General features: G+C 44.9%; 1 protein-coding gene across 1 annotated transcript in view; it reads right to left on the reverse strand.

Moving 5' to 3' along the window:
• The window catches only part of KIT (KIT proto-oncogene, receptor tyrosine kinase), a 55,100-nt gene extending 29,736 nt beyond the window's left edge, over positions 1-25,364 (reverse strand). Inside the window, exons 1-3 of the mRNA XM_065633738.1 lie at positions 25,298-25,364; positions 5,020-5,259; positions 1,000-1,278 (exon numbers count right to left, since the gene is read on the reverse strand). Coding sequence (XP_065489810.1) covers positions 1,000-1,278; positions 5,020-5,259; positions 25,298-25,364 — 586 coding nt within the window. The remainder of the gene's footprint in view (positions 1-999; positions 1,279-5,019; positions 5,260-25,297) is intronic.
• Positions 25,365-26,153: the final 789 nt, after the last annotated feature.

The raw sequence follows: 26,153 nt of genomic DNA on the forward strand, positions 1-26,153 counted from the left end.
CTCTCAGCTGCAGCCAGGGGCTACTTCATGCAAAGCCCCAGAGCTACACGGAGAATAAACTGATTTACCTGCCCCTGAGGGAACACCGAGACAGTCTGGCTTGCTGAACTGCTCCCTCCACTTCTCTCCTGGGTATTTATACAGCGGATTAACGACACACAGGGTAACCATAGGCTCCAAAATGCCCAGACAAAACCAGCCTGTAATGTACTGCACAGCCAGGCATTGGGCTCCTCCTCCTTCCCAAACCTGCTTAACCACCCAGGCCTCGGGCAACAGGATGCATGAAGGTCAAAGGTACGGCATCATCAACAGGTTTGCAGAGCCAAGTGGTGCATCTCGCAGCTCAGCCACAATGCAATCCTCGTCATGATCTGGGCACATGGTTGCTGTTGTGACCATCTGCAGTCATGAAGATGGAGACAAATCAGGGCCCTCTGCTCCCCCAGGTTCCTCCTCTCCACTGAATCTCTCTTCAATGCCACCAGCCAGTTCCTCTGCTGTTACTTTTGGGTATCAGACTTGTGAGTCAGCCACTCAGATATCCACCTTGCCTGCACAAACCTGTCCAAACCTCAGGGCACTGGTTTGTTTTCAAAGGTTAACAGCACAAATCACATTTCTTAGAATCTGGAAATCACCAGGAACAGTAAATAAAAGTGATCATGGCCAAATCTGCTCAGTACAGCCACAAGCCAAATGTTACGAGATCAACTTGTGCCCTCACACAACTTGCCCAGAACAAGGTTTCCAAGCCCACCACCTTCCTCTGGACCATGTGCAGCAGTCACAAGCATCACAGAGCAATTCCCTGCTATGCAAGCACATCTGGCTTTGAGTAGGAGAAGACTTCAAAAAGCTTCCAGAGCCACCCAGCCCCCAGCTGCCCCATGACAAGGTCAAGACACAAGGTGAAGCTTCACAGCACTTCCCATCAGCTCCTGAGAGATAATAGGGGAATATCAGGTGCTCTACAAGGAGGTGAAAATTCTGTGTTACCTGGCCTCACATTCAGGAAAATGTTCTCCGATACTTTCTCAACTCCGTTGTGCTTGGCCAAGCACTGGTAGCAGCCCTTAAATGACCTCTGTACATTCTTTATAATGATGCCTTTCTGGGGATTGGGAATAAACATCATATTTTTGGGGAGAGGTTTGCCATCACATTTTTTCAGCGTGAAATTTGAAACATCTGGATCTGTTAGTGGGCACACTAGCAGGATGTCACTGTCTTCTTTTCCATAGATCAGAGAATCAACAAGGAAGAGCACGTTTGGATCTGTGAAGAAACACAAAGACCTGTCAGAAAAGCTGACATTGCACAGAGAACTTCTGATGACCCTCACTCTGCAACTGGGCACTCAGATCAAAGAAAGTTTTACATTCAGCCAGTAAAACCAAGTATTACCCAATTCATGTTTACCAAGAGACATTAAATTTTGTCTTAGATGAGCAGCACAACAGGAGATGTGCAGTAGCATTCACTATCACACGTGCTAAAGAATCACGTGCACTAAAAATAATCTTACTGCTTTTTCATCTGGAGATGGATTTTTTTTTTGCCTTGTTTAGCTCCAAAACCTCCACTCTCCACCCCCAACAACAGTAAACAGATTTTCACAGACCATTAAAAGTAATTTGCTTTTAGCTAGTGGCAAGGCTCTAAGGTTTCATGCCCACAGGAGGATTTTGAAGAAATTTATGAGCAAATGGAAGTTGAAAAGCACCTAAATTATGGTTTTCACTTCTGTAAAATACATAATCTAAATGAACACACATTGCTACCAGAGGAAGCACCAAACAACTTCTCTCTCTCCCTTCCCTGAAAACAGGGGTTATTTTTAGCCTCCTTAGAAAAAAAACTGGGCATATAAACAGCATATCTGATTGAAAAATCACAGAATCACAGAATGGTTGGGGTTGGAAGGGACCTCTGGAGATCATCTAGTCCAACCCACCTGCTAAAGCACATTCACCTAGAGCAGATTGCACAGGAATATGTCATCATGTAATCATCATGTAATCTTTGACAAGGTAACTTTTCTAAAGCGTTTCATCTCAGCCAAACACAGCGCACAAACATACAGTACAGGGTGTTTCCAAAAGATGGACCAAATTTGCCAATGTACTGCTTTGAAACTGGGTCCATCTTTTCGGAACCCCCTGTACTTTAAACACTTTTACGACCAAAGTTGAAGCCCATAATAGCAGATGACCTTGAAATGCTAAGAACCTCAAAACTAACAGCAAACACAAAAATAAATGGATGGTGTAGTGACAAACACTCTATAAAAGCTTATTTCAGCTCCCATCTGCCCTCCCTGTAGAGTAGCATGAATTAGAAATGTAGAAACAGAGGGAGAAGCTTGCTTTCTGTTTTGCAAACTAGCTTCATGCAACTTGAATGATCAGAGATCAACAAACCACGACATAACACAGAAGACTGAGATAATTGGGTACAGGTGATGGACAACGTGCCTTCGGTTTAAGACAAGAAGTACCAGGCTGAAAATGAAGCATGGGACATTTACGTAAGCAATTAGGAAATGCTAAGTTGAAGGTTGGTCATCACTGAACAGAGAAGTTACTGGCTGGTTTCTACCTTAGAGTGAGGGTGTGGTTTTAACTTCATTTGATACTGCTGCCCAAGAAGCCCCCTCAAACTAAAAGCTTTGAAGCATCAGCCTAGAACTAGAGGATGGAGACTACTAACAAACGAAAGAGTAAAGCATGTCTGAACAGAACCAAAGTGTGATATTTTGCACACAGAGATAGAAAAATGCTATGAATAGCTGTCACGCCTGAGCTGGAAGTGCATGGGCTAGAAAAGATCATCTAAATGTCCCTGCTGACTGAAACTTAACTGATTGCTTTCCTCTCAGTCCACTTTTTCTCCAATATGGACAGAGCCAAGATATCTCCACTTTATAGAAATTATGGCTCCCCAGGAAAAAAAAAAAAAAAGTTTTGTAAACAGAAGAAAGGAACAAAGACCTGTTTCACTAACAGCTGAAACTGCAGGGAGGGCTTTGGCTGGGGTAAATAGAATTGCTGGGGTGCTGCCCTCCCATCTTCCATGCCCCTTTGGAAGGGAGACATCATGGTGAGAAGACATGAAAGGATTTGCTGTAGGGAAACCAGGCACAAACAAGGCTGCTCATGCTCATGTTCTTCCCTTCACGGCTTTCCATCCAAGCAACATCTTGGGTAGCACTTGCTTTCTGGGCATACCTCAGGTTTCTAAGACAAGATGTGGTGGTGCTTATCATTGCTGGCTTCTGAAAAGACTTGAGATGAAAAACTGAGAGATTTTTCTCCCTTATGTAGGTGTCTAAACTAGCTTGATCTTCACTAAACTTTCTTGGATAGGGACATTAACTGCTTCTATAGACACAACACAGGCACTTGCTGCCAAAGCAGAAAGGTGAAAGAGGTAAGCACCTACAGTCTGTCAGCACTGTGTCATCCTTGGTCACAGAGAAGAGAAAATTTATTTTTAGTAAATCCAGATGGACATAAGAGATAAACAGCTGCCACCATTTTATGTGCCATTTGGGACTGTGCAGGACTGAAGTTCTTGGCCCTGTTCTCTCTTCATTCCCACCTCTACAAGCAAAGGGCATATGGGGTACTTGTGGCAACCCCACAAGCAGCTGAGCTCATGGTAGCATCTTCAAGTTGATGGAAGATGCCATTAAGTGACAGCCTATTGCAAAATTATGGCCAACCTCACAAATATACTTATTTTACTGCCAGAAACTTGACAAAGTGAAGCTTGCACATTTTTCACACAATTAAGGCAAAGAAATTAACAACATGTTGCATGAGGGCCACAAAACTTCTCTGCTGCTTTGGTAATCATGCTCAGTGGGAGGGTTGCCTGCTATCCTGAGGCGAAAGAGTCTTTCACGTAATGGAAGGCACAAACATGTCTATGATCACAGCCATCTGAGATAATTACCATGACCTTCAGCAAAACAGTCGTGGCAGATAAAGTCAACAATGTTTGTCACATATAGGTAAAATAAATGCCAGATTTTCTTTAGTCATAGTCTCAGAGAAACAAAGGTCAAGAAAACTCATCCATGGTAGCTACCCGGCTGTTTGGACAGCTCAGGAGAAGTTAAAGGAGCACGCTTTAAATTGTGTGGCCACTATGTCAGGTATCTTCCCTCTGGAAAACACTCTTCGCTGTGCTGTGCTGGCATCTCCCTGTCTTGGAGAACGATGAATGCAGTCTCCAAGAAAGTGAATGCTGTAGGACTTTCTTCCATAAACAGGGAAGAAAGACCTCTAGAGCTATGTGAAGCAAAATAACTGTCTTCCTTGGAAAGGAAAAGGGAATGCCAGGCATGGTAAACTGTCAGCTTGAGGACAGCTGATGAAGCCACAGATCAGAAGTCAACAGAAGAAGAGAAGAAAACACTGGGCAAAGAAGAAGGGTAATAAATTATTGGGAAAATGCATCAGAACAGAGGCACTTTTTCCCCACTTGAGGCATTTCTGATCAGTCACGAGGCACATCAGGAGCTTGAGGCAGAGGAATCATTGCTGCCTGCCAGCTTAAGCCTGAGAGCATGGCCTCATAAAGCCAAATCCTTCAGCTAACTGCCTCAGTAAATCAAGAGCTTGGGGCCAAACCTTGTATGACTCAATACTGATGGCTGGCATCGAATTAAAAAGACATTTCTACATACTACTTGTTTCTTCACAGAACAACTGACTCATACAACTGATTCAGGTGACTCCTGGAAAGAGAGCTCAGGTACATTTCACCACAGAACAACAGCAATGTAAAGAGAAACTTGTTCAGAGCTTTGCTCAGGTGGCAAAGGCCATTGCAAGCAAAGTTGGGAGTGAGTTTTGTTTCTATTGAACAAGAAAGAAGATTTTTTTCTATCAGACTGTGTTCTCCCTCTATACCTCAAATTCATTCCCTCCTCCAGCATTTACTGTCCTATTATGTTGGGAGGGAGAAGGGAAGCAGGGAAGCAAAAATAATGACTTCATTGATATTTACCTTTAACAAAAACATAAAAAGAGGTGACAATACTCCCTTTGCTTTTGCATACATATCTGCCTATGTCTCTGACTGTTGCATTTTTGGTGTACCACTCTTTCTCATTGGAACTCCTTGCTTTTGCCGATGGGTCTGAGTTCTGGAAATTCCAAGTCACGGGTCCATCCTCGTTGCACTTCAGCCTTAATTCCTCCCCTTTATTCACAACCAGTGAAGATTCTTCATGGGGAAGTGAACCACCTGGAAAAAAAGAAAAAGCACAAAATACAATATCTGTCAGTACAACGCACTCTTCTTTTCTGCAGCAAAATTGTTATTTATAGTTGTAGATGTGTAGTCAATATTTTGGGAGTTATTTCTTAAAAATACTAAGCTTCAATGTCACTGTGCAATTCTACAGACACCTTTTGGCTTGTAAGACCTTTGGCACACAGAGCAAATAACCACTGCAGATGGAAACTGGCCTTTAAAAAACCTTCTGAAACTAGTTTCAGATGCACCAGTTTCTGAAATGGTTTGGCTTTTGAATGGGAACAGACCCAAGCTATTTAAAAATTAAATTCAAGAACATATGAGCCTGATTCTACATGGCAGCACTTTTAATCATTCTTTGTCATTTACTCAGTGTGTTGCCAAGAACTAAAGTTTCCTTGCTCAACAGTTATCTTTTTTTAACTGCTCTCTCATGTATTCAGAAGCTCCACTCACACTCTTAAATTATAAGTGTCCAGTTTAATGAAAGGATCAGTGCATGTTTTCCACACTTATTTCTGTCGTTGAAGTCCTAATTCGTCATCTCTTACCTCCAAAAAAATCTTATACAAAATATTCTTCAAGCTTCTATCCCAATGCTACCAAATTATTTTTACTGAGGTACCAATCCCCTAGTCACCAAAGCTGCTCTAAATGACCTCTCAGCTAATCTTTCAGTGAACATGCCATAACACAACTTTTTTAAAGTTCTCAGAAAAAAAAGCAGGGTAAAATTAGCAGCCTCAATTAACAATTCCCAACTACTACCCGCCTTACGCTGCGTCCTTGGGGAAAGAAGCACATTCAGGCTTCTCTGGCCCCTGTGAAGACAAGTCAAGCAGGGGGTTGCTGAGTTAGCACACCCCTAACGTGAAAGTCTTAGTGAACCTACAAAACTGAGTTAATAAAGAAAATGTACATAAATTCTCACTACTATGGATCTACTTGAACATCAGAAGAACATATCCAAATATTGAGATGGTCTTGCAGCAGCAAACTCTTCCCCTTTCAGAGTAGCTCTTTAGTCCTATAAGTAACCCCTAGTTTACAATAACTGTTCTGTTAGCTAATGTCCCTTTCATGTGAAGTACAGTTGTACAAGACTGTATAACATCCATATGTAGTAGCGGAGTCATGCCACCGAAAATACTACTTGCATTCAAAAACACACTCTGTGGCTCCTTTCAGAGCCGAATTTCCCTACCCACACACATAACAACAGACACTCAAGCAAAACAATCAGATAATTACTTGGGGTGAGATTATATACTCCAGACTTAACTCACACGTCTCACAGCTCTAGTTGTTCTTAAGGTATATACTGGATTAAGACCAGGTCGGGTAACTGCTCCTCTTCCTGACAAATCCACCACAGAGTAGGAAGCAAAGGATGGTCAGACCACCTGCTGAGTCTAATTATTTTGTTTGTGGCCTGGGTTTCGGAGAGAGCACTTTAGAGTGCCACCAGAAATTTTTCACATGAGGTCCACTAACCCTGCATATATGCTTCCGTGACTGAACATATAAACAACCATCCTAGAAATAATAAATGCCAGAAAAGGGCAGAAAAAAACCCCTTAATTTTCAAATCTGCTACCTCAAAGTGCAGGTGTGAGCCTGAGCAGAGACACAGCAGCTCAATCAAGGAGAACGAAAGTCCAAGGTCTGAGGAGCACAGGTCCCAGCCAGCAGTGGCTCTGCAGACAGGAGAGCTGGGAAAACCCTTTGCCTGGGACAGAAAGGGGCCTGACAGTAGGGTAAGGAGAGGCAAGGAGACCTCTGATTTGCAAAGGAGATCTCAGATTGGAGAAAGCAAATTCAGCACCCAAGAAGGCAGAGAGCAAAGACCTCTGAGAATGTCTCATGAAAGACCATACAGGTCCTTCACGGGGATGTCTTCGGAAGCCGCCTCTGCTGCTTCCCACAAGCCATGGGGTGCTTCAAGAGACAATGCGGGCTGCACAAAATAGATGCGCAATGCTGTATAACCCTTTATGGCGCTAGGTCCTCTGATGAGCCAGGGAAGGCTGTGAAAGGAGAAGATCAGTACTACCTCCACTGGCATCATTCCCTGCCTGCAGCCAGGTATCAGCCTAAGCTCTGCCAGAGGAGGCGCATGTATGGTCGGGCTGGGATGGCCCCTACAGTCCACTCCCAGCCCCACCACCGAGGAGCACGGCACCAGGCAGGGCACACAGCCCCCGCCATGGAGCGAACACCAATGTGTCCCCTCACCACTCCATGGGACAGCCCTCCTCCACCAGCACAAGGGGTGGTGCTGGTGGTGGCTTGGCCTCGGCTCCTGACACCTGGCACAAAATGGGCAGTGAGGGGAAGCCGGGCCTGAGCTGTGCGCCCCGTCTCCAGCACCAGCCCCGGCTGCACGACCAGCACGGCATCGCACACAGCTGGATGCCTCTGAAAGCGCAAAGCCAACCAACACAGCCCCTACCCGACCCTCTGCTTTCAGCAACAAAATAACTCAATGGGACACCTCGGCCATGGGAACAGAAATGCACTTGCAGCCAACAGAAGCTCCTGGTGCACAACCCACGCCTGTGCAGGGACTAGGGACGTCCCCTCCTCGCACCTCACTGCAGCCTCTGTATCGCGCCCAGGCCTTGGCAGAGATGCTCTCAGCTGCAGCCAGGGGCTACTTCATGCAAAGCCCCAGAGCTACACGGAGAATAAACTGATTTACCTGCCCCTGAGGGAACACCGAGACAGCCTGGCTTGCTGAACCGCTCCCTCCACTTCTCTCCTGGGTATTTATACAGCGGATTAACGACACACAGGGTAACCATAGGCTCCAAAATGCCCAGACAAAACCAGCCTGTAATGTACTGCACTCCTCCTCCTTCCCAAACCTGCTTAACCACCCAGGCCTCGGGCAACAGGATGCATGAAGGTCAAAGGTACGGCATCATCAACAGGTTTGCAGAGGAAAGGAACAGATCAGAGGTAGTGGTGCATAGATTAAAGTCATAACTGATCTACTAAATGAGTGTGGATCTGTCAAACCATACACATGGCTGTGATGTCTGCAAACTCTGATGGGTGCTGCAGCACAAACCTTTCCTCTTCTGAAGACTGACTCTTCAGTCCTACAAAGAACCATCACCCCATTGCCCTCTAATGCATAGCACAGTATTGCACAGTTGGACTGGATGTATAATAGCCATGCCTGAGCTGAGGGGGAACATTTCTCAAAAACCAACACGACTTGCATACAAAAACACACTCTGCATGTCCTGGCTGAATTTCCCTATCCACACAGATAACAACAGACGTTCAAGCAAAACAATTGGATAATTAGTTGGCATGAGGTCATATACTCAGACTTAATTCACTCATCTTGCAGCTTTAGTTGTTCTTAAGGTATATACTGGATTAAGACCAGGTCAGGTAACTGCTCCTTTTTCTCACAAATCCACCACAGAGTAGGAAGCAAAGGACAGTCAGACCACCTGCAGGGTCTAATTACTTGGTTTGTGGTCTGAGTTTTGGAGAGAGCCCTTGTTCTCTCCTCATCTGCCCCGGATGAAGATTTATTTATCAGTGCTAAACCCAACAGACAGTTCATCAGCGCCTGTTTTTCCAGAGCCACCAGAAATTTTCCATGTGAGGTCCACTAATCCTCTACACAAACTCATGACTGAACATATAAACAAGCATCCTAGAAATAATAATTGCCAGACAGATTAAGAAAAACATATTTTCATATTTTTATGCAACGTTTATGACTTTTACGTACTCTCTCTCTTAGCACTCATCATACCCATTCAGTTTAGGAGTTCAAAATTTTGTAACACTTATTATCAGGACTATGTAGCAAGTTGGTGGAAAGTTTTTAAAGGTGGTAAAAAACATAGCAGAGCATGTCTCCATCCAGAGACACGAGAAATATGTTACATACTGGAGCTGGGCAAAGAAAGGCATAGAAGGAACAAGCACACTGAGGCACTCCACAGCAAAAGCCACGATATTCTAGTTGAAACCATCACTCATATTTTGAGACAATCTTGTTATGGTTCCCTTACGCAGGCTACAAGTTCTCAGCAAGACAGCTGACAAATTGAGTTAATGCCTTGTGTAAAGGATTCCCACAATCTGAAGGGTTTTTTCTGTTGCCTTCTGGAAACAATGTATCTTCAAGAAATATATAGCAGCGTAAGAATAGGTTGTAAACACAAGAACTATCAGATGTGCTTAGCATTAAGCACCTAAATATCACCTGTCTTTAAAAGATAAGAATTTAAATGGTGCTTAGAAAGATGGGAATGACTTTGTATCTCCTTTTTGAAGGAATAATTCAGTAACAGAAATCTGAGAGTTTAACCAACAACTAGTCCCCACAGCACATGTCCATCTGGTATCTCTTGATCTTTCCTCAAACTGCTGATGCCTCAGGTCCAAGCCTGCTCCATTTGTACCACACCTGAGGCAGGATGGAGCTCCTCCCAGCCTGCTGCTGCTCCTGTACACTCCAGTAACACAGATCGTGAGCATTTAACCATGACAGTAACACTAATAATTTCGGAATCAGTTGTGTTGGCAGGATATATGCCAGGGATGGTAAGAGACCTTCAGATGCTGAACTTCAAGGTATATGGAGCCTGCTGTCTCCTCCCAGAGCTCCATGTCCACCCCAGGCAGGACCATGACTTTACCAGTCACCAGTGGGATTGTAAACAGTGACAGGATGGAGGAATCCACGGCTATGTCTCCACTTAAGATCTCCAGGTGTAGGTGTGCATTCCTACTCTGTTATCTGACTCACACCTGAGCATGCCTCCACCCTCTCTCTACCTGCTTACACCTTGGAAAAGGAGATGGACCACTACCTCATTGTTCAACTGAGTGTCACCACCTCCGTGAAGCCCATCTGATCACAGGGACCCCACAGGACAAGGGGAAGAGAGAAAATCCATCCTCTGCCCGCGTGGCTCCTGAAGGCTAGTGGGGGCAGATGATCCCACTGTTGGTCAAGGGCTGTGGATCCCACTGTGAAACATCCAACATTATCCATACACTGTATAGACAGAGTAGCACGCTGGAGTCCCGGATGACCCTCTAGAGTTGTTCTCTAGGACAACTAGCAGGTAATTATTCATGCTAAAAAAATATGTTGATAATGCCAAATATTTAATTATTAACAATAAAGGTTTTTTTTAAAAAAATATAAAATAAATTGCAAAGCTCAGATTTGGACAGCCCAAGACCCATTTTGGATTTTCTAAATTTGTGTCTCACAGCTGAAAATAGTCACTTCCACTTTCCTAGCTTCTCCTTAAGATATAACAAATCTAAGTAAAAAAAACACAATGCTGGGATCACTTGTGAACCAGGCTGTGTAACTGAAAAGAGAAGCAGAATACATGAATATATTACAAGCAGGTTCCTACGCCCCATAAATGAAGGGAGAAGGAGGAAAGAGGGGGAGTACAGCAGTTGTGACTTCTGCATGCAGAAGGCACATCTGGAAAACTGGGCTGGAGGAATTAGAAAATTAAACAGCTCTAGATAATACTGATAGGAAATGCAGGTCAAATTGCAGGGATATGATTAAGGACAGCAGAATGTTCCTGTAACAATTAAGGGATGTGCAAACAAAAAGAGCTTTGGCTAAGGAGTGTATCATCCTGGAAAAAAAATGTTTTATGCGGCAGCTTTTCAGCCCCAGCCACAGCGCTGCTGTAGCACTGAAAAGCATGTCAGGTGCAAGTCCACATCACGTTCACAAGCAACTGGAGACCGTCCCCAGCTATCAAGCAAACAAAGGACATGAGATTGCCATGGAATAAGACGAAGAATCAAGCAGTGTTGATTTTATTCCCAGCTCTGCCAGACTTCCCACACAACCTTAGACCAACAGGTTAGTCCCTCTGTGACCGTTTCCTCTCTCAAGTCTTATTTAAACATTAAAAGGAACAAGAAGTTTGTGGCAGCCCTATAGCACAACAGACTGCTTTCAGAGGAAACAAAACAAAACAAAACCCCCTGTGCCTCATCCCACTCCCTTTCACATTAAACTTATTTCAAACATCTCCCAAGACAGAGGCACAACACGGCTTCGCAGTACAGCCACAACCTGCTCACACCCAGCACCAGCCCTTCTGCCAAGCCCAAGGGACTGGCACGGACCTGCCAGCAGGTTCACTGCTACCTGGCAAGAGCAATTTCCCCTCCCTGCCTCTCCCAGGGCTGGGACACACAGTTAGGACATGGCAGGTTCTTCTGAGCTTCTGCCTCTTCCCATTGTGGTTGTCCATAACCTTCATAGCCATCAGCAGTCCCCATGTGAGCTGTACAAACACTGCACAACAAAAACAATGACCTGACCGTGACCTGATCCTGACCATGATTTCTAAACCAGTTAACGTTTTCTATGACAAACGCACGGAGGAGCTACACTTAAAGGGACAAAGTGTCCGTGACTTTCACGTAAGATTGCAGTGACTGGATACAATTCAAGAGACTACTTTCTTTTCAGTGCCTATTCATGCTGGGCACTGGGTTCATTTCAAGGGCTATCACACAGACCTTACTCACCGCAGTTTTCAGTTTCTCATCTACAACAACATAAGAGAGCAGAAACGAGAGATATGCTTTATCTGTTAAAGTAGTGACACTGTTGTAGACGCAATGGTCTGAGGATATCAGCAAGACATGGCTTGCAGGGAGGTAATATCCTCTTTCAGCAAACCCAGCACTGCGGGAAAAATGAACATGTTTTCAGACACACAAGTCTTCTGCAGGTCTGAAAGAAAAGCAGAAGCAAAACCATCTCTTTTACACAAGTGCAGAAGTCCTAGCCAGAAGCCTGCTCAGTCTTCCTTACAGTATTAGTTGGTCTAATTACACAGAATCACAGAATCACAGAATGTTAGGGATTGGAAGGGACCTCAAAAGATCATCTAGTCCAATCCCCCTGCCAGAGCAGGAAAACTTAGGTGAGGTTACACAGGAAGGCGTCCAGGCGGGTTTTGAATGTCTCCAGAGAAGGAGAATCCACAACCCCCCTGGGCAGCCTGTTCCAGTGTTCTGTCACCCTCACTGAGAAGAAGTTTCTTCTCACATTTAAGTGGAACCTCTTGTGTTCCAGCTTGAACCCATTACCCCTTGTCTTACTGTTGGTTGTCACTGAGAAGAGCCTAGCTCCATCCTCGTGACACCCACCCTTTATATATTTATAAACATTAATGAGGTCACCCCTCAGTCTCCTCTTCTCCAAGCTAAAGAGACCCAGCTCCCTCAGCCTTTCCTCATAAGGGAGATGCTCCACTCCCTTAATCATCTTTGTGGCCCTGCGCTGGACTCTCTCCAGCAGTTCCCTGTCCTTCTTGAACTGAGGGGCCCAGAACTGGACACAATATTCCAGATGAGGTCTCACCAGGGCAGAGTAGAGGGGAAGGAGAACCTCTCTGGACCTACTAACCACCCCCCTTCTAATACACCCCAGGATGCCATTGGCCTTCTTGGCCACAAGGGCACAGTGCTGGCTCATGGTCATCCTGCTGTCCACCAGGACCCCCAGGTCCCTTTCCCCTACACTGCTCTCTAATAGGTCATTCCCCAACCTGTACTGGAACCTGGGGTTGTTCCTGCCCAGATGCAAGACTCTACATTTCCCCTTGTTATATTTCATTAAATTTTTCCCCGCCCAACTCTCTAGCCTGTCCAGATCTCGCTGGATGGCAGCACAGCCTTCTGGCGTGTCAGCCACTCCTCCCAGCTTGGTGTCATCAGCAAACTTGCTGATAGTACACTCAATTCCCTCATCCAAGTCATTGATGAATATATTGAACAGTATTGGTCCCAGAACTGACCCTTGAGGCACTCCACTAGATACAGGCCTCCAACCAGACTCCGCCCCATTGATCACAACTCTCTGGCTTCTCTCCTTCAGCCAGTTTGCAGTCCACCTCACTACCCGACCATCCAGTCCACACTTCCTCAGTTTTGCCGTGAGGATGCTGTGGGAGACGGTGTCAAATGCTTTGCTGAAGTCAAGGTAGACCACATCCACTGCTCTGCCATCGTCAATCCACCTTGTTACGTCTTCATAAAAGGCTATGAGGTTGGTCAAACACGACTTCCCCTTGGTGAAGCCATGCTGACTGTCCCTGATGACCCTCTTATCCTTGATATGTCTTAAGATGGCACCAAGGATAAGGTGTTCCATCACTTTCCCAGGGATGGAGGTGAGGCTGACCGGTCTATAGCTGCCCGGGTCCTCCTTCTTGCCCTTTTTGAAGACCGGAGTGACATTTGCTTTCCTCCAGTCCTCAGGCACCTCTCCCGTTTCCCAAGACTTGGCAAAGATGATGGAGAGCGGTCCAGCAATGACTTCAGCCAGCTCCCTCAGCACCCGCGGGTGCATCCCATCTGGACCCATGGATTTATGGATGTCCAGATTGCTTAATTGCTCCCTAACCCAGTCCTCATCAACTGAGGCAGACTCCTCCATTGAAGGGTATCTCTTTTCCAACTCTGTCTCTTATTTGTTAAAGTCACTATGACACAACATATGCTATGATGGAGATGAATTTAAGACCTTTTCAATTATATTTTCTTTGTCCTGCCATTTCATGGCCCAAGGAAACAAAGTGTCAAACTTGCATGTTAATCACACTGAAACAACTTATTTACTCTGATGTATAAAACCTCCCAGATTTTTCAACAGAAAGATGCTATCATATGCTTTCTTGTTTTGTTCCACTTCACTGAACAGACACTCTCATGTTAGATGAAAAGTTTAGCAATGGCAAATGTCAATTTTAAATTATCTGATCTGAAAGCTGCATCAGATCCCATTTCAGCTATGCTGCAGGGGAAAAGAAGGCTAGCAGTGTAGCCTCTCACTTCGCAAAATAAACCATCCACGCCAACACCCACGTTAGTGTCTTTCTCAAAGACATAGACCAAAAATGACCAGAGACTCGATTGTCCCCTGCAAGCATCACGGACTCTCGGCATATATATAGGAACACCACAAACCCTCGCTGATAAGAGACTCTGACCAGCTCCTCTGCCCCAGCTTCATCTTGGAGGCTGAAAAATAACTTAACTGTCACCAGGCATGTATTGAAAGGTCTAGACTGATTAGGCTTCCCCACCAAACTAAGTGGTTTGTTTCTAACCCATCTAACAGAGTCAGTGCCATCTGCTGACCAACAGACTCTTCAATGCCGTGTGTTTCTCAAGCAGAAATGCAAAGCTCCTGTGCTTGCTCTGAAGTTTTTGGATCCTCAGAGGCTCTACGTTACTAAGCAGAAAACCGGCGGAGAGGAGGGGAGGGGATGAGTGGGGGCTTTGAGATTTATCCAGCTGCATGAGGGAAACCACTGTCTTCTCACCCAGCCTTCCCTCGCCAGAGACCCTTCACCCTAAACGGGACAGGGGCAGAGGAAGGGCACTGTGGAGGGCAGAATGCAGGAGCTCGCCAGCTCGGCACTCAAAGGCGCAGCCAAACCGACTCCATCTGCAGGCAGCGTAAAGGAGAAAGGGGAATCTCCCAACACAAAGAGCAAGTGTGGAGCCAGCCAGCTGATTCCCACCCATGGCAAACCCAAGAAAGGAAGTGGAACAAAGGTTGTCTTTATCATCTGTGGAGGCATGAGCATGGGGAACCACAGAGGCAGCTGCAACTTGGCTGTGAGACACCTCCCTTTGCAGTGATGCCCCACAGGAAGTTTTCAGCTCCATGGTTTGAGATTGCTCCTACATGGACCCACCTCACTAAACACCTCACGCCCTGGGAGGGCACTCCACAGGACAAGTAAAAGGCACTTGGTGCTTACCCCTTGCAGAGAAAACTGCTCAGATGACTGAGGAGACACCTCAGCTACACCTGAAAAGAAGCCATGCACACCTCTGAACAAGAAGTGGTTAATCAGAAACAGCCAGCATCAGAGGCAGGTGGCAAGAAGACAAATCCAGCCAGCCTTCTAGCCCCCACACATCCCACTCTCCGAGACATTCACAGGATCTTCAGGCAGGACAAGCACGAGCACCTGGGCTGCTCCCCTGCCTGTGGGCAGAAGCCAGCAGGTCCTCCTGCAGAGAGTCTTGTCGCAGCAATTAGAAATGCAGCTAATCGTACTTTGCTTCCTTATTTCAGAAGCAGGCTTAGCAGGGCAGGTTCTGCACATGACCTCCACAACAAAGGTGTGAGAGCTGCTCTAAACACGCAAGTGCAACATTCCCTCAAGGCAGGGGGTTGGGAGAAGTAACTGCACCTTCCAGAGACAGAGACGCACCTTCCTCTTCCCCAGCTGCCTTGTTTTCCCTTGCTGGGCTGAGGAAACTCCAGCCACGCAAACAGGCCACTTTTCCTGCCTCCCAAGCAGCCTGCCCTTTCTGACTGGCATGCCCTCCTCTGCTAACACAGCTAATAGAGGCATTTATCAAAGCCAGACATGCAGCTGAATATAACTCTAGTTTAGCACACATACTAAATGGCCACAGCAGGATCAAACACCATGCTGCTTGCCACGTCTGGGTACGATAGCTTTCTGGATCATCTTTGCTGGGAAGTAATGGCTTTGGGGTTTTTTCTGTTGTTTTGGGGGTTTGGGGTTTGTTTTTTTGAAGGAGCACCATATGCATTATAGCAGTCCAGTCACTCATCTTGAAACACTATGTACAACAACCTATTCTGGGTGATTAATTCATTTTATTACAGCACTTTGACGCACTATGATTTTATACCTAATCTTCCAACCACAGAAGCAATCTACAGGCAATGGGCTAATGAACAAAACCAAACACAAAGCATGACTGACCTAGCAGGTTTGGGGTTTTTTTAAGCTAGAATGATCTAAGCTTAAAATTACTACCTGCTCATTCTTATTCAAAGGAAAATACAAGGGGAAGATAAATATATATGTATGTACACACACATAAGTAGGATTTGCAAAAAAGAGCAATTGTCTGCCACAACACTTGTCAGCGTTGAGATTTATACATTTAGACTGATACTCCTACTGAAGTGAGTACTCCTCCTTCCCTCTAATTTCCAAAATTACTTATTAACCAGTTGCTCCCACAGTTTGTTTTATCAGCTGTTAGACATATAAACAAACAAATTATAAAGTATGCAGAATGATTAGAAGGAATGAGAAAGCACAGTAATGCATACTGTATTCAAATTCAGCTGTCATTCATCCAGTGTATTCCTTTAATGGCTTTTTCTTCTCACTTCTCTTTGCTGACATTTACATTAAAAGGTGCAGTATCTTTCAACTGCCGTTCTGAACGAGTGTTCCTTGTAATGAGCAACCTGGGCTTGAAAGCGTGTTTTCTGAAATGCAGTGAAAAGATAGTTTTAATGAAGAGAAATGAGAAAACTGGAGAACAGTGAATCGTTTGGCAATCTGAATTAATGCCTATTTGGAAAAGGCTCAACTGAGGAAGGAGACGTAAGACTTTTGGCAATGCAAATTCTAATTATTCCAAATCTTGGCAGTAATTTTATCAAATAGTAGCAATTTCATTAAAAGGTGCACTGGCCTCCAGAGGGGAAAATATACCAATAATTGCATAATTATGTTATCATTGCTCTTATGATGGACCACATTAAATACCACAAAGAGAAGCGCTGCATTTTACCTTCTCTAGATATTCAGTCCAGTACTTTTTCCTAGAAGAGTATAGCAATAAACAAGACTTTTAGAATAATAAACCTGTTCACCAAAATTTGCAGAAAAGATACAGCTATTTTTTATGTCCATATTATTTTGTATTCTCTGATAGATTCATGAGAAAATTGCTGGGTTTAAGCAATAAGATAGCTGAAGTATTTATATAGCTCTTTTACTGAAATACAAGTCGTTGCATCACACGTCATGCAACTACATGGCACACAGATCCATTTAAGAAGCAGGTTTTGGAGTATTTCCATATTTGTCCATATAAATTAACTTTACCTATTCAGTGATTTTTAATAAGCCTGCAATAAGTTCAATTTCCTTTGTCTAACTACTGCACAAACTTTGCTGCTAATTAGGATGTTAAAAAATTATTGTAAAAGCATTGCCTTACAGACAATCCTGAATCTCGTAAATGCATTTTTAATGTGTTCATGTTAGAAAAGTAATTTCGCATATGCCTTCTGAAACTATGACTAGGACAACTTGTGGAGGATTCATCAGCAGGTTCTTCAGAACCTCCTGGGGTGCACGAATTTTGCCTCAGGTAATCATGCTAACACCCAGCAAGATCTGCCACTGATGTTGTCTTGGAAGTACCTTGAATACAGAGTCCTAGACATCTTTCTGACAGTCCAGTTTTATTTTTCCAGTCTTCTCCTGGCAAGGAGATTCATTACTCGGTCATTGAACTTAACCTCCAATGTCAGCATAAGTCCCACTTAAATGTTTTGTTGGCAAATGGTACTGTATTTCCTAGTTTACAAATAAACACTATCATAAATTGCATATACACGGCATATACATAGGTAGCTGCTTATTGAAAAAGTGGTCCTTTCCTACCCCAGAAGATATACACAAGAGGGCAGGGGAGTCCGAGTACCTGCCTAAGCAGCGAATCCCATTTCAGCATCACTTCTGATGGTAGCTGGGTTATGGGAGGAGACCAGAAATACAGGGTTTACTTCTGCTTCTTCCATTCGAGCTATTTTATTGTGCTGCATACCTTAAATCCTAGGTATGATGATATTAGCATTACTGCAAAGTCAGCAATTTTATGTATAATACCTGGAAGTCAGACGTGCTATGGAATAGGAAACTTCAACAGCTTGTGTTACAGTGAACACTACTGGGAGGAAGCTTTTATTTTCTTGAAGATAACATAATTTCTTTTCAAAGTTAAAAAGTCATGCCCATCCAGGCACAGAAAGCACTTGAATGCCATGTAAAAGAGCAAACAAAGAGTTAGGCAGCAAAAATAAAGAAAATAATCAGGCAGTCACTGAGCAGCACAAAATGAATGCCTCAGTACCAAGTCCTAGTGCAGAACAGCACCTAAGGCATATGAACATAACCACTTCAGGTAAAAATATTAAATTAAATATGCAGTCTAATAGAGTATTACATTAAATTAAAATGTAGCATTTTCATAATGCACATTTTCCTTTTAAAAAATTAAAAATATTCAACAGTAATTTTGAAAATACAGCAACACAAATTTAAATTTACAACTCCTCTAATCATTAAAAAAAAAAGGCAAAAAAAATTATTCAAGCCATACATTCGCTGCCAACATTTTAAAGATAATAAAACTATTGAATTCAAGGAAGTCAGTCGCAGAGCACCTCTAGGCAGGTTGTGCTGCAGCAATAAACCAGCCTTTGGCATCTGGAGTTTCCTAGCAGGTGCAGGCAAAATATTTTCTTTATTTTAGTACTACTGAATTAAGCAACTAGTCCATTCAAAGAGGAGCTACTGATCAGGAGTTGAAAAACCATGAATGTTTCTTTCCATTGCCATTCTAAGAATAAAAAGAGGATGAGATTGCCTAGTTCTAAAATATTTACAGCACAGTGATTAGAAACCACCAGTTTTGACTACAGATAGGCCTTTCAGACATTAATTCTTTATTTCAAAAGATTTCTCAATGAGTTTTTTCTTCTGAATTGGCTGGCTTCTATGTGGTGCTATTTGTCTAACGGAAGAACGTTTCAGAACTCTCATTTCCTCCATTGTAATCGATGCAAATAATCAGTAAAATATCAATTATCTAATACAAGAAATGTCAACACTTTATATTTTCATACTAAAACATACACATGAAGAATCAGAGTAAGTGTATATATAACAAGCTACATAAGTGCTTAAATACAGGCACAGTGATTAATCAAAGTAAGTATAACACTTAAGTGCAAAGGCTATATTTAATTAAAACTCAATGGTAATAAAGGAGGTTAAACCTTTCTTTACAAAATGATTAAGTACAAATGCAAAACAGTTAAAATGAGGCTTACTGTTGGCTGATTTAAATCATGATTAAAATAAGATTTACAATGCTTTGGATCAAATTGAAGCACACAGTACATGAGGAGGTAACTACTTTGTTAAACCTGGGAGTGCTAGATTTCTTATCTGGAGTCAGCCTCCAATTTTACACATGGTATCTGGAGGAAATGTAAACAAGTTACAGAGGACTGAGAAGAAAAAGAGGAGGGGGAGTTACGAAAGATGCACCAAAAGAAAATGCTAAAAAAGGTTCATCACAGAAAAGAGAAGTCAAAGACGTTATATTAACTGTCAACATGTAAAATGTTATTATAAAGAGAATGGGATCAGCAGTTCACTATATCCACCAGAGCAGGGAAAAAAAAACCAAGGATGGAAATAAGCAACCAGCAAGGGAGATGCAGTTAGGTATCAGAAGAAGCTTTTGACCTTAAACAATTAGTTATGTACTAGGAAAAATGGGTGGTAGACTGCACCACAAGTCTGCCTTAGAGCAGGTTAGACAAAAGTCTGCCAGGGAAGACCTGCTTGGTCTGACCCCGGCGGAGAGCAGGGCACAGACCAGATGAACTCTGAAGGTCTCCTCCAGCCGTACTCTTAACAGTTCTCCGGGAGCTTCCAAAGTCTTACTGTGCCTTTTAGAAACCCAGCTGTGGGAGGCAGGTGAATGCATATAAAGTCAGATTTCATTCAGCAAAGAATGAAGTTTCCAGTCCTGAGGGATGCAGACAAAACCTTCAACACATGACGTCAGTACAGCCATTAACTCCTGAACAAAAAACAGACTAAGAGAGCCAAGTGCAAGTTTTTAATCTCATGATACCCTTTGGCAGGAACCTAGTTAGTTCTGAATGGCCTGTGTATGTGAGTAGCTAAAACACTCCTATCACACAGTTCATTGGGACCTTTCTCCTCCTCTGAAACATGCAGGCTCTGAATGACAGGTTATAATCAAAAAGTTTTATTTCTTTTTCCAGTGTGGCTTTTGCACAAAACCTTTCTGTAGAAGAAGTCCACTCCATGTCATGAGGAGCACGTTCACCCAGCATGAGTGCAGGAACACTACTTAGCTGAAGACAATTATTGATGGGAAAAGAAAGGAGATGAAGGACTAACCTGGCATTGCCAGGCTTCCAAAGAACTTGTAAGAGATGCATCTCTCCGACTTCCAAATTTCCCTGCCACGGCTTTCATCTCTTCTTAATGTAAATCAGCCCGTGCATTCTCTTTATCACTTAGATTTAAAGCTGTCAGTGCCTAGTTGACCAGTGAATTCTTCTCCATATCAGATATTTAATGATTATGTTACATGATTAAGGACTCAGCTGTCAGATGACATTTAAAATCATAGACATTTAACACTGTCAGACCCCCTGACGACAAAACCCCCTGTAGCTGGTAATTTCACTAAATTATGCCTCTTTTTAGTTACAGTTTCAAGGAGTGATCTGCATGGAGCAACCCAGGAGTTGCATAGCATGGTAGCAACATTACAAACTTTTCTGTTATTTACATGCCTGTAAGAGATAATATATTTTAATTAAGAGCCTTCCGTGGTGCACAAAAAAAAAATCTGTTGTGACACGAAAAAGATCATTAAAAATCCATTTAAAGGTATATCCGAAAACCTATGTTTTCAGAATAAATCAATATAATCCCCAAGAGTAAATCCGCTGAGAGATTAACATTTACTGTGCCTTCTAATTGGTATACCCTAGAAAACAGGAGTCGCCTTCTCCCTTCACACACAGATGTTTACACTCCCCTTAGGCTTTTATCACTAACAGCAGCAATCTTGGATGGTGGACAAACAATACACTTCAGTTGCCATTAGGTTTGGCAACCAGCCAAGGAGACTACTCACATGCGTAAAATTACGTTCCTTTATGACTGTTTGCAGGATTCATTGTTAAAGAGGGTCCTTTCGGAAAAAGCCCTTCTAGTTTCCTAAATGTCACTGAAAAAGCCAAGCACAATACTCCTGCAGTAAAATAATACAGAAAAGTAATAATTATTTTAAAATTTCTTTTATGTCAAGTCCTAGTAATTTTTATGTACATTCTCTTCAGATTTTTTATAATAAATGTCCTAAAGATGTAACACACTAAAATTTGCGTTACTGCTTTCATCAGATACCTTTAGCATCAGCTCTCCTCTCTTGCCTAAGGTTACCATGAACACCTTAAGCTCTATTAAGGCTAAAGAGGCTCAAGCAGGGGTTGTTTCTTGTGCAGGGGAATATTCAGAAATTACAAAAAGGCAAAGTTTTATCCTCCAAGTGAGAGGGTACTTACAGTAAATGCCATGCATTAGGATATTAGACCTCATTTCCTCTAGCCATTCTCTGAACAGCTGAAAGAGACTTAAGGAAATGACTCAAAATCCTGGAAGATGTTTGTACTAGATGAAAAAGAAAACAACATCTGTAAAATCATGTGTCACACACATAGAGCAAGACAATGTGCAACGCTTGATCTCTGCAACGGCATTCATCTTCATGGGCAGAGAGAAAAAGCTGAAAAGTGGCTTAACCTTGAGCAATTACTGCCTCTCTTTTACAAGATTTATATAAGATTAGATAGGTTGTTGTGTATTGTAGATAAACATATATGTTGTTGAAACTCTGATGCTGTGCGATTGTTGTTTCATCCAGAATTCGTTATTCCTTACCTTCAGATGACACCGGGGTGTTTACTGAAAGTTCAGGCTAGAAAGTAGCTTTCCTTTAAACTACAAATGTGTAATACTTGGTATTTAGCTTGACAGCTCCAGATATGCCTTAAAAATCTTTCAAATAGCTTGCACTAACAACAAATTATAGCTCAGACAGAAATCTAAAGAATATAGATGTATCATTTGAGACTCTCACAACAAACCAGAGAGAAAAGGACAAGTTTCACTACAAGAAACTCCTACTGATTGGAACATGACTCAGATGTTCCTCCCTTTAAGACCCATCTTAGCTCGTGTTTACATGTGCTAAAGACATATCTTTTCTGATTCCACCTGTGTCCTGCTGCAACATGTCCCTTCTGGAGGTGACTCAGGATCCTTTGATCAATCCAGGCACCTGCAAAGCAGCGTTACTGTTTGGACAATCAACGAAAGGTTTCTGGAAGGGCTGAAGCGAGGTGGAAAGCCCACAGAGAGCCAGTATAACCCAGTGGTACTACATCTGCAGTCACCTGTCGACAAAAGGCTCTCCCTTGCAAAATGAGCACATGGAAATGCCTCCAGTTTGTATGAATGGTACTTAAACGGGATGCAAACGGGAATCTCACTTCTTGCCAAAGTTATCACATTCTTTACTATTAAGCCTGAAGAAAAATCACTTACACACTTGCTGGGAAAGGGTTCCCAGTTGTAACGGAAGGAAAAAGAGTCAAGTGTTGAGCAATCTTGGATATTGCCATTCTGCTCCTGGCAGTGGCCTTGGGCCATGTTCCAGCACAGGAGAACCTGCACTACCACAGAGGAGGGAGAGAGCAGAGATGTAAACAGGACAGTAGGGAGGACAGGACACTCAGACAGTTTGTGGGGATCAGGGCAACGACTGAGTGACAGCAGTCAGAATCCTCATCAAGTTCAATCTTCCTCCTTCAAGCCTCCTCTCTGTCAGCTGACAGGTAGCAGGAAGCATTATGAAAACAGATATTCTTCCCTCTGGGCACAGGGAGAGCCTTCTATTACTCTGCAGCTGACTGAAAAAAAAAAGGTTATATTGATGGATGCTGAAAGGAACCATGTCCAGTCTTCCATGACTGCGGGATGGAAATGCCACTGGGACTCTGGCAGAGTACCAGGGCATAGGGGACAGGGCGAACCATGAGGGAGGACAGGAGAGGCACAGAGAAAAGATCCAGAATATTGCATGAAAGGAGGACTAGGCAACCCCCAAATGGAAGGGAGAGTGGAAGTATATGTTAGGATGCAAGAAAAACAAAAAGTAGGAAGGGGCTGTGGACAGAGAAGATTAATGGCTTACCCTCCAAGAAGCTACATTAAGTTCTGTTTTCTACATCCTCCTTTCCTATTTGCAACCAAAGGAAGAAGCTTTTGACTAACAGCCAAAGTAAGATACTTAATATAAATCTGTATACCGATAAACAATAGGATAGGTCTGAATAGGGACTGTGGGAGATCATCCAGTCCAAGCATCTGCACTGAGGCAAACTGAAAAGTAACCCAGGGTCATGCTAGTTCCAGAGCAATCCAGCACAGCAGATCAGCTCTGTACTGCATGTCACTTCTGATGTCCACTGTGCCCCTGCCAGGACACGAGCCATCACTCGGATACCTCCTCCAGCACAAAACTTGCCCTGAATATTCCTGCATCTGTGTGATACACAGATGATGCACATACATACCCAAAGACAGTTGTCTTTTGCAACAAGTCATTCATGCCTACTACACAGTGTATTTTTGTCTATACAAGTTTGTCTGATATGCCCCTGAGGTGAAATGTCTCCCACAAGTAAGTGTCTGAACTCAGAACCAGAGGAAGGATCATGAGAAAGAATCCCTCCTTGCCTCTCCAGTACTCTGGAGCCTGCATCTCATGACTTCCAGGAGACGTTGCCAGTCTGACCTGTTTCCCAAGCTTTCCTTAAGGACAGTCTAACCATACGATGAAGGATGACCTTCAAGTGCAGGCAAGAAATACATGAAGTAAATAAATTTGGTGTGTATTAGACATTTAAACTTTTTTTTTTTTTTTGAGGAATAACCCATTGCTAGGAGACTTCCCTATCCCTGTGGCCACAGCACTAGCATTTTGCAAACGTATGAGTATTTCCAAATAGGAAAGTCCAAGTTGTCAGATATCACTAAACAAATAAACAAAGGGGAGCAAACCCAAACAAAACTATTAACAAAAATGTTTGTAAATCAACTACTGCCCTCTCTCACATCCCAAAATAAAGTGCTTACAATCAAGCACTGTAAATTGCCACTAGATAGTTGTTGGTATTTTATTTGCTCCCAGCATCACGGGCAGAGACTTGGGGAGCACTCCCCGGCTGCTCTCATACAGGGTGCTCTGCAGGGCTCCCCTCTGATGGTGGCAGCAGACGTTAAACACCTTGCACAGAGCATCACTTCCTCACCATATCCTCAGCTTGTTCTTAGATATGTGACAAAATAATCTTTCATGCTGTCCGCTTTCAGACTGTGGTGTGCAGGGTCAAATTCCTCCCTGGATGCAACTCCTCGAACAGTAGCGGCAACCTCCTTACAGCACCTTCCCCCGTAGACCTCCAACTGCCCCTTAAACCTACAGAGCGTGCAAGGAGCTGCACGGCAACTCTGAAAGTCACATGCAAAGTTGCCCAGCGCTGCATACAGATGCTGTATTTAAAATCACTAGCCCTGCGCGCAAGGCTCTGAAAGGTGGCAAGGAAACCCCCTTTTATCAAGGAAGTGGAGAGGAATCTTTGAATTTATCACCCGGCACACCAAAGTTTTAGCACTGACAGACCTCCCGAAAGGCCTGAGCGGCACCGCTTGTCCTCTTCTTCAACGCGGCGAAGCGGCAGTGCCAGAGCAGCCCGGCTCTGATGCCTCGTCCCGCCGTGAGCCGCCTGCCCGGCCCCTCCGGACCGCGGGGCACCGACCCGCCGGCGAGGCGCAGCGCGGCACCGAGCCCACCAGCCCCCCCGGGGGACGCTTCACCTCTGCTGGGGAGCGCTGGACACCTGACGGCGGCGGCTCGCTCCGTGCCTATTGTTCCACGAGCACTTAACTGCGGGGACATTTTGTACTGATTACCAGATAGTTTATTGTCAAAACAGCCCGGTCCGGGGAGATGGTGGTGGGGGAGCTCCCTGCCGGCCCCTCTCCCAGCCCCGGATAACCGCGCACTGCAAACAAAGGACTTTTTTTTTGCCGCCGGCGGGGCGTCCCGTAACGGCGGCGAGGGGCGATGGCAGGGCAAACCGCGGGCTGCCGCCGCGACCCCCGGCACGGCGCTGCCCTCTGCCGCCCCCGCGGAATCGGCCGCCGGCGGTGAAGTTTTCCCCTTAGCCGCCCGCGTTAGCCCCGGCCCCGCCGCCCCGCGGGGCTCCGCGCCCGCCCGCGCCCGCGGCTCCCACCTGCGGGGAAGAGGCTCAGCAGCAGCACGGCGTGCGCCAGCTCCCAGGCGAGGTACGCGCCCTCCATGCCGCCGCCACCCCCCGAGCCCGGCGCGGCGCGGCTGCCGCTCGCACCTCCCGGCGCGCAGAGATGCCCGAGCCCCCGCGGGAGGGCTGCGGAGTACAACCGGCCCCGCCGCTCCGCCGTCGGCTCCGCCTCCGCCGCCCGCCCCGCGCCGCGCTGCGCGGCCCCCCCAGCGCCCTCCGCGCCCCCGCCCCGCTGCCACGGGGATGGGCGCAGGTGAGAAACTCCCCTCCGCCCGCCCTGGGCAGGGGGAGCGTCCTAGGCTGCCTCGGTGGAGCTTGCCACAAAGACCCCCAAAATAAAATAATTGTTAAAAGGAAAAGCCCGGTTGCTGAATATGCACACAGCGCTGCCGCGGGGGAGAGATCGGTCTCCGAACGGGGCAGCGCCTCAGCCGTGCCGGCATCGGCAAGTGCTGCGAGGAAGGGTCGGGGCTGTGGGGCCGGGCACGCCCTGGAGGCAGCGTGGGCCGGGGTGTGGGGGGCAGCCGGGCCGGGCACGGGGCTTGGAAACAGAGGGAACATCCCTCAAGTGGCAGGTACAAAGACATTTGCCTCCACTAAAATTCTCACTTAGAGCTCCTTGGAGGTGTCACAGCAGATTCTATACGCACCGAAGGTAACGCTTCTGCCCCAGCTTGCACCGCTGAGATCTCAAACTGTGCCCGCCTTGGGCTGTCACCTGTTAAGGGTCAGTCGGAGCACCAGAAGTGAGACTTAAAAGTATACACTGTGACACAAAAGGAAGGACTGAAAGAACTAGCTGGTTTGGTATGGAAAAGAGAAAGCTGAC

The sequence above is a fragment of the Caloenas nicobarica genome, chromosome 4, assembly GCF_036013445.1.
Source record: "Caloenas nicobarica isolate bCalNic1 chromosome 4, bCalNic1.hap1, whole genome shotgun sequence".
Lineage (NCBI taxonomy): Eukaryota > Metazoa > Chordata > Aves > Columbiformes > Columbidae > Caloenas > Caloenas nicobarica.